Source organism: Sinocyclocheilus grahami, unplaced genomic scaffold, assembly GCF_001515645.1.
Source record: "Sinocyclocheilus grahami isolate Dianchi unplaced genomic scaffold, SAMN03320097.WGS_v1.1 scaffold22.1, whole genome shotgun sequence".
Lineage (NCBI taxonomy): Eukaryota > Metazoa > Chordata > Actinopteri > Cypriniformes > Cyprinidae > Sinocyclocheilus > Sinocyclocheilus grahami.
In genome coordinates, this window is record NW_015505201.1 from 1,352,045 (window position 1) to 1,360,578 (window position 8,534).

The window sequence follows — 8,534 nt, forward strand, 5'->3', positions numbered from 1 at the left end:
TAATATACTATATATATATATATATATATAGCCTATATACTGCCTGTCTGTCATTTTGAATTTGCCTCAGTTTATAATTTCTCTCACCTGAATAGAGTGGCCAACGGGATTCAGGTTAAAACGAAATGTCTCATTGAATGATGGCTCTCTGTCATGGCGACACACTCTGGTCTTCTTCTTTATGATCTTCTTTTGAGTTGCCACATTCACCACATAAAGCTTTACATACAAGTCTAAAAAGACAGTTGAAATATTACAGATTCAAATACTCTATCAATGTCTTTCTCAATGGACATTTCACTTATCTTGACTGCAATATTCGTATATCAGTGTCATTTTTGAGGTTGTGTTTGAGGAAAGTTTCATTACCAGGTAGGTGGTCTGGAGATTTGAACTTGTAGGTGATGTTTCTACACTGCAGGATCTCAAGAACCAGCTGCTCTCCTTCAGTCTTCATTTCCTTCTTCAGAGCAACCTTGATCTCACCCATCATCTTATCTACAGCCATAGACAGGCAGATAGATAGATAGATAGATAGATAGATAGATAGATAGATAGATAGATAGATAGATAGATAGATAGATAGATAGATAGATAGATAGATAGATAGGTAGATAGATAGATAGATATTTAAAATGTATTATAACATATTCTATTTCATATATTTGTTGTCTAATCCATTTAATGTGCAGAAAAGACTTCTTTCAAAAACATCTTACCGACCCCAGATTTTGAATGGCACACACACACACACACACACACACACACACACACACACTATATGAAGTAATTTATTTGAACTTCCTCTCCATAGATTGGTTGTCATCTTGGATTGTGATATATATATATATATATAATATACTATATATATATATATATATATAGCCTATATACTGCCTGTCTGTCATTTTGAATTTGCCTCAGTTTATAATTTCTCTCACCTGAATAGAGTGGCCAACGGGATTCAGGTTAAAACGAAATGTCTCATTGAATGATGGCTCTCTGTCATGGCGACACACTCTGGTCTTCTTCTTTATGATCTTCTTTTGAGTTGCCACATTCACCACATAAAGCTTTACATACAAGTCTAAAAAGACAGTTGAAATATTACAGATTCAAATACTCTATCAATGTCTTTCTCAATGGACATTTCACTTATCTTGACTGCAATATTCGTATATCAGTGTCATTTTTGAGGTTGTGTTTGAGGAAAGTTTCATTACCAGGTAGGTGGTCTGGAGATTTGAACTTGTAGGTGATGTTTCTACACTGCAGGATCTCAAGAACCAGCTGCTCTCCTTCAGTCTTCATTTCCTTCTTCAGAGCAACCTTGATCTCACCCATCATCTTATCTACAGCCATAGACAGGCAGATAGATAGATAGATAGATAGATAGATAGATAGATAGATAGATAGATAGATAGATAGATAGATAGATAGATAGATAGATAGATAGATAGGTAGATAGATAGATAGATATTTAAAATGTATTATAACATATTCTATTTCATATATTTGTTGTCTAATCCATTTTGAATATGATTTTTCTCTTGTTGGAGGGCTGAAATGTTGCTGTATGTTGTCATTTGTTCAATATAAGTTAATATAAGTGGTGAGCAATAGCGAACTCTAGTGGGCAGGTGTGGAATTATAATTTTACACTGAGCAGAATGGACAAGCTGGGAACCTAAGCAGGCAAAATCTTTATTTAACTGTTAATACAAAATATATATTTATATGATATAAAACATGGAGCAGTATACTGAAATAGATTTCAGAACAAGACATCAGTGGCAACTAAATACAAAACAGTGTTTTGTGTAATGTTCATTATGTTGTACAAAGATAAACAAAAATGTTCAGTAATGCACTTTTGACACTTTGCCATGCTCATGACACACTTAGAGTTCATGTTTTGTTGTGCCGAACGTCTGTGTCCTTTGACAGCAACAAAAACACACACCCTGTGACACTGTGATGAATTATTCAGCAGTGTATGGCAGTGACACAGTAGAGTGGAACAGAAGGGGATGACTGCTGTTTTCCTCTGTCTAACAGGTTCTTAGTCTCCTCAACAGCTTTCAGACAAGCACTAATTCAACCTCAGGGGTGAACCTGACCTGTAGAACACGGTTCAAAGCTCTATTATGACTCACAGTTTGCCAATTTTATTTCGTTCTCATGAGGTTCACTGCTATGAGCACGGAAATGTCTAAAATTAGACTGCGTGTGAACTGAAAATGAAAATGAAACTGCAATATAAAACAGATTGTTACCTTCTGAATCAGACAGGTTCAAAGATTCAAGTCCTCGGATTTTATCTGTTCCATTCGGAATGTTTTTCCTGATGAGAAGAAAAGTGTGAGAACTACAACTTTTTACTATTTGGATATACAAGATTAGATGTCAACTATTTGGGTTTCTTAATGCAGACATATATACAGTTGTAGCTAGAAATATTACATTTAAAATCTTATTTAAACTTGGAAATAAACCGTTTGTTTTATTAAAATAAAGAAATATTACATAAAATGAATACGAAATATCTCAGATTCTGCCTTTTTAAAAATGTCATTAAATTTTTCATTCAACATTTTCTCTCAAATTATGATAACATACACAACCGTTCAAAACTTTGGGGTCAGTAAGATTTTTTAAAATTAATATTAATTTATTCAGCAATAACATTAAATTAATCAAAAGTAACAGTAAAACATTTATAATGTTACAAATGATGTTATAAATGTTATAGATGCTGCTCTTTTGACCCTTCCATTGATAAAAAAAAAAAATCCTGAAAACAAAAATTAGCACGTTCACAGAAAAATTTTAAACACGACTGATAATAAAAATAAATATTTCTTAAGCACCAAATCAGCATATTAGAATGACTTCAGATTTTTTTATTTATTAAAATAGAAAACAGTTATTTTAAACTGTAATATTTCACAATATTACTATTTTTTACTATTACTATATTTTTGTTTAAATGCATTAACCTTTAACATTAACATTACTGACACTAGTTTTAAAAGGGAGTTTATTATTTAATTTAATCTATATTTAAATAAAATATATAATTACTTATTATTAAACATTTTCACCAGTGGTCTCAACAATTTTGGACCCTACTGTTTGATTTATCTCTTTTGCTGATTAAAAGCAAAAGAGATATACTCAAATGTAAAAAAAAAAATAAAAAAAAAAGGTTAGTGTCACAACATGTATTTCGCACAATATTTACTCAGAATTCATTCAAAGATTACTGAAACAAACAAAAAATTTGCAGTATACACTGGCAAAACTGGTGGCACTATCACTCTGTTAATTCAAGCCTGGTCTGGGTTTCCCAAAAGCATCGTAAGCTTAAGTACATTGTTGACCCATTGAAACCAATAGAGCTACGATCAACTTACAATGTTACAAAGTCAACTTAGACTTACAATGTTTTTGCGAAACACAGCCCTGCACGGTTATAGGCCAGTGCAGATAATCTCAAAACAGCCAAATCCTCCAACATATCAATCTATCAGTCCGCTAGATATACTGAAATCCACAGAATACAGATTAATTGCAATTACAGGAAGGAACAGGCATACTTACAGCTGAGGGACCTGAAATATGGCACTGTCCACAGCGTTAGTGCCCAAGTTTTCTTCACTGTCCAGAGTGTATGCATCCCCATCAATCATTCTGTGGTTTGTTTTATCTGTTGAAATACACACATACACAAACAGACGATTAGACATCAGCCATATTATGCAAGCGACTCATTATTTACAATACTAACTTAAACACAATTTATGCAAAAGGAATGGGTATGCACCTTGCACACAAAGTTACATATGGACAGAAAAGAAAAGAGAACTAAAAAAAAAGAGACCGTCACAGTGAAATGAAAGGTAATGCACTCTTTTTAAAATAACGTCAAACATCGAATAGATTTGAATGCAAATATCATGGCTGCCTTGATTTTAGATTTAAACATTTTCGTGTTTTGCTTCTATACTGGAGGTGTGGTTAGTGCTGATTTTATTCTTATATTTAGAGAGAGGGAGGAGTCACGTGTCTCTCACCTCCTCTAGCAGAGATCCCTCCATGATGGTCATCTGACTCGATACTTTGCTCTCATTGGCTGGAAGATGTTGTGTGATCAGTATGGGGCCAGTTCTGCCTTTAGATGGGGCTGTCTCTACACGGACTCATCCAGAGATTGCATAGTTGCCCTCACATGAAACCAGCTCATGATTTTTACACACCACAGTCATGCGGACATAGATATGGGTTTGATTTGGGGTTAAGGGCCTGGGATTTTACTTGCAAGGGGTAATGAGGTAACAGAGGGGTTCATCATGCTCTGGATGTCAGTGTGAAGTGTTTTACAAATTTAGCTTCTCTATGACGGCAGGAAAGGTTTGTGCTGTACTTTGAGGGATTTTTTAATGCCTCCTCTGCTTCTACAAAATTAGCTGTATTACAAAGAAACACTAAACCTGAATGTCTGGCATGAAATTTTATCTGGGAAATAAAATCTTTAATTGCTGACCCAAGTTTTACTACAGCTGAAGGCAGGTTTGTGAAATTCGATTTACGGATGGGAGTTTAACAGACATTGGTAGTTTAAACAATTTAGGGTTTTATAGGCTTTATTAAACATTAAGGTCTTTATAATGAGATCATTTCTATTTTGCCACTCAGTATATAAATGTCAGTTTAAATGCTGGAAGGTTTAAAAAGTACTTCAGAAGAATCTAATTTTTCACTTTTCTTGAAGGAATAGTTCACCCAGTAATTCATATTTCAAAAATGTACTCACCCTCAAGCCATCCAGGATGTAGGTGAGTTTGTTTTTTCATAGAAAATAAGCGTTACATCATTTGCTCGCCAATGGAGCGTGAATGGGTGCCGTCAGAATGAGAGTCCAAACAACTAATAAAAACATCACAGTAATCTACAAGTAATCCACACACTCCAGTCCATCAATTAATGCTCTGTGAAGCGAAAAGCGGTGTATTTGTAAGAAACAAATACATTGTTAAGGCATTTAAACTTTAACCTGTTGTTTCTGGTCAAAATACAAGTTCTCCAGTGAATTGCTTTGTCCAGCGAAAAAGTCCATCCCCTGTTGTCCTCTCACATCAAAATCTACCAACATATTTCTTTAGAATTGTTTATGACTTTTTTTAATTGTAAACGGTTCTTGAGCTTTGCATAATTCTATCTTGATTCAGACGAGACAGCTTTTTATTTTTATTTTTTTACTGGAGAATATATAGATAGACTTGTGTGGATTATTGTTGATTATTGTTTTTATAAGCTGTTTGGACTCTCATTCTGACGGCACCCATTCACTGCAGAGGATCCATTGGTGAGCAAGTGATGTGATGTAATGACATTTCTCCAAATCTGTTCTGATGAAGAAATAAACTCATCTACATCTTAGATCGCCGGAGGATGAGTACATTTTCAGCAAATTTTCAATTTTGGGCCAACTATTGCTTGAATACTCAATAAGATATTTTCTATTTTGTGGATTATTAAATATTAAGTTAAATGTTTTTATTTAGTGGTTTTAGGTGTAGGCTTTAATTTATCAACATAAAATGATGAAAACAAAAACTAAACTAAATGAAAAAATGTGTCAGCAAGGTGAGGACGAGAGGGAATGGAAAAGAAATAGCGGAAGAGTGCGAGAATGAGAGGACAGACAGAAAGGAAGAAAGAAAGACAGATAACAGATAGGCTGTGAGCTCATGTGAAGTAGTAAGGGTTACTTGGCTGGAATCGGGCCTGTTGCACCGCAGCCTCAGCTGCAGCGATGGCGTTCCCAGCTTCTTCCAGGTGAGCTTGAGTGACGCTGCCTTTGCTCTGGCTGCGTGAGGGGCCGTGGGAGCGCAAGTGACCCTCAGAGGAAGATTTGGAGCTGCCGGGACTACTGTGGGACTTTTCTATTGTAGGGACCAGTGTGTCTGTGAACATAGAGTACATGCCCTCTATTAATCCTGAACTGATCCCAAATGTTAAAGGGGTCATATGATACGATTAAAATTTTTCCTTTCTCTTTGGAGTGTTACAAGCTCTTAGTGCATAAAGAAGATCTGTAAAGTTGCAAAGACTAAAGTCTCAAATCCAAAGAGATATTCTTTATAAAAGTTAAGAGTCAACCACGCCTACCTAAAACGGCTCGTTCTAACACGCCCCCACATGTCTACGTCACGATGTGGGAAGATTTGCATAACGCTGCCCAAATGTTCACGCAAAGAAAGAAGGCGTAACTTTGATTCTCACTGTAGTATTGCTGTTGCCGTGTGTTTTGTTGTGAAAGCGAAACTACATTGTTTGGTCTTCCGTACAGTATGTGGAAAAAAAAATATTTTTTGAACCTTAAACCGCATAAACACATTTCATTGCACCAAATACACAAAATAATGTTCTTTTAGCAGCATCATATGACCCCTTTAAACCATTAATCTCCTGTTCAAAGGTTTCAAGTCAGTAAGATGTTTTTGTTTTGAAAGAAATTAATACTTTTATTCAGTATTATATTCTGATCAAAATTGACAGTAAAGACATTTGTAATTTTACAAAAGGTTTCTGTTTCAAATAAACAAAGTTCTTTCGAACTTTCTACAGTATTTGTCAAGAATCCTGAGGATTTGTTTTATCATGGTTTCTACAAAGATATTAAGAAGTACAAATATTGTCAACATTAATAAAGAAAGAAATGTTTTTTGAGCACCAAATCAGCATATTAAAATTATTTCTAAAGAATCAAGTGACACTGAAGACTGGAGTAATGATGCTGAAAATTCAGCTTTGGCATAACAGGAATAAATTGCATTTTAAATTCTATTAAAATAGAAGGCAGTTATTTTAAATTGCAATACAATTTTTAACTGTATTTTGATCAAACAAATGCAGCTTTGGTGACTGTAAGAGACTGTAAAAATAAAATTAAAAATAAAATAATAATAATTACTGGTTCCAAACTTTTGAATGGTATTCTAAAACAAGTCGCACTAGTTACCACCTGTGTGATTCCTGTGTGTATTTTTGTTTAGTATGCATGACCTACCTTTAGCGGGGTCAGGGAAAATGCCATGACTTCGGCTCTTGATGACAGAAGTTTTAGGGGACTGCTGGTTCCCCGGTTGCCCTCCTTGACCTCCAGAACCTCCTGGCTCTCCAGGGCCTCCCTGACCTCCGAGTCCCCCAGAGCCGCCGGGCCCCTGCGGAGGGTGGGTTCTTCCATGGTGAATACTCTCGCTTTGTTCCTTTAGAGGGTGCCAGCGAGGCGTGTTATCCAGCTGAGCTGTGTTTGAGAGATCAATGAGCACCTAAAAAAAAAAAAATTTTTTTTAAATGCGTTGGATTTAAATGTACTCATCTGACTTCATAGAAACATCATGAAAAACTGTTCTTTGGTGGATAATAATATAAATAGATATTGACGGAAACAAAAACTGACTTAATAACAAATTTCATAACAATAAACCCTGGGAGAGAAGACAAAATGCTAGCTAACATTAAATCACATCTAAGGAATTATGCAAATTATGTTTATCTCTGCCATCATTGTGTGTGAGCACGGAAAGACACTTTTTATCTTATAACACTCACTTCTCCCAGGAAATCATTTGAGGAATATCTGTCATAATCCCACACAGTAACCTCCAGAGTTTTCTTCTTCAGCTGAGCCGAACACACACACACACACACACACACACACACACACACACACGCACACATTTTCAATCAGATACAAGGAAAAAAGACATAATTCATCAAGGCATAAACATCTTTTAACGAAATCTGTGACTCAGTAAACAGCATAGCAATGACAGCAAAACTGGGTTAACTTTCAGAGTTTTCAACCATGGAATGCCAAGTTGGGACACATGGGGGCTGTGACTGTGATGTAACTTCCCTTGTGTTTTTGACTACTTTAATTACATGTAAAATGATCTGTGCATATTCCTTTGACTATATAGGCTACAAGCTTATATATAGCTAGAGTGAGATGAAAGATGAATTGTAAAAAAGAGTAAAAAGAGAGACAAATACAGAGAAAAGCATACAAAGGGAGAGTTTTTCATATAGATATGATCTTTTAGAAGAGATAAGAAAACTGGCTAATATTTTGAAACAATTAGTTTGAACTCAAATTGATGGTCCCCAAAAGGGAAATAACTATATAGGAACTGAATATATAAATATGATCTTTTAGAAGAGATAAGCAGAACTGGCTAATGTTTTGAAACAATATGCTTGAACTGAATTTATATTTTTTAAATAGGAAATAACTATATAAAACCTGATCATTTATAAGTAAATGCATAGGTACAGAACAACTATACATTTACAGTGATACATATGAAAACATAAAAATGAAGAGTTATAAATAAATACAAATGTATATAATATTTTTTAATAATATAATTCAAAAGATTCACATTTCCATGAAATAGAAATATTTTGTAACATTACGTCTTTCCTTAAATGTGTCCCTAAACTTTTACACAGTAGTGTATATA

At 34.6% G+C, this 8,534-nt stretch overlaps 1 protein-coding gene across 1 annotated transcript in view; it reads right to left on the reverse strand.

Moving 5' to 3' along the window:
- The window catches only part of pclob (piccolo presynaptic cytomatrix protein b), a 76,735-nt gene that overhangs the window by 4,003 nt on the left and 64,198 nt on the right, over nucleotides 1-8,534 (reverse strand). Inside the window, exons 31-37 of the mRNA XM_016243187.1 lie at nucleotides 7,621-7,692; nucleotides 7,076-7,337; nucleotides 5,775-5,969; nucleotides 3,604-3,709; nucleotides 2,277-2,344; nucleotides 1,224-1,352; nucleotides 942-1,087 (exon numbers count right to left, since the gene is read on the reverse strand). Coding sequence (XP_016098673.1) covers nucleotides 942-1,087; nucleotides 1,224-1,352; nucleotides 2,277-2,344; nucleotides 3,604-3,709; nucleotides 5,775-5,969; nucleotides 7,076-7,337; nucleotides 7,621-7,692 — 978 coding nt within the window. The remainder of the gene's footprint in view (nucleotides 1-941; nucleotides 1,088-1,223; nucleotides 1,353-2,276; nucleotides 2,345-3,603; nucleotides 3,710-5,774; nucleotides 5,970-7,075; nucleotides 7,338-7,620; nucleotides 7,693-8,534) is intronic.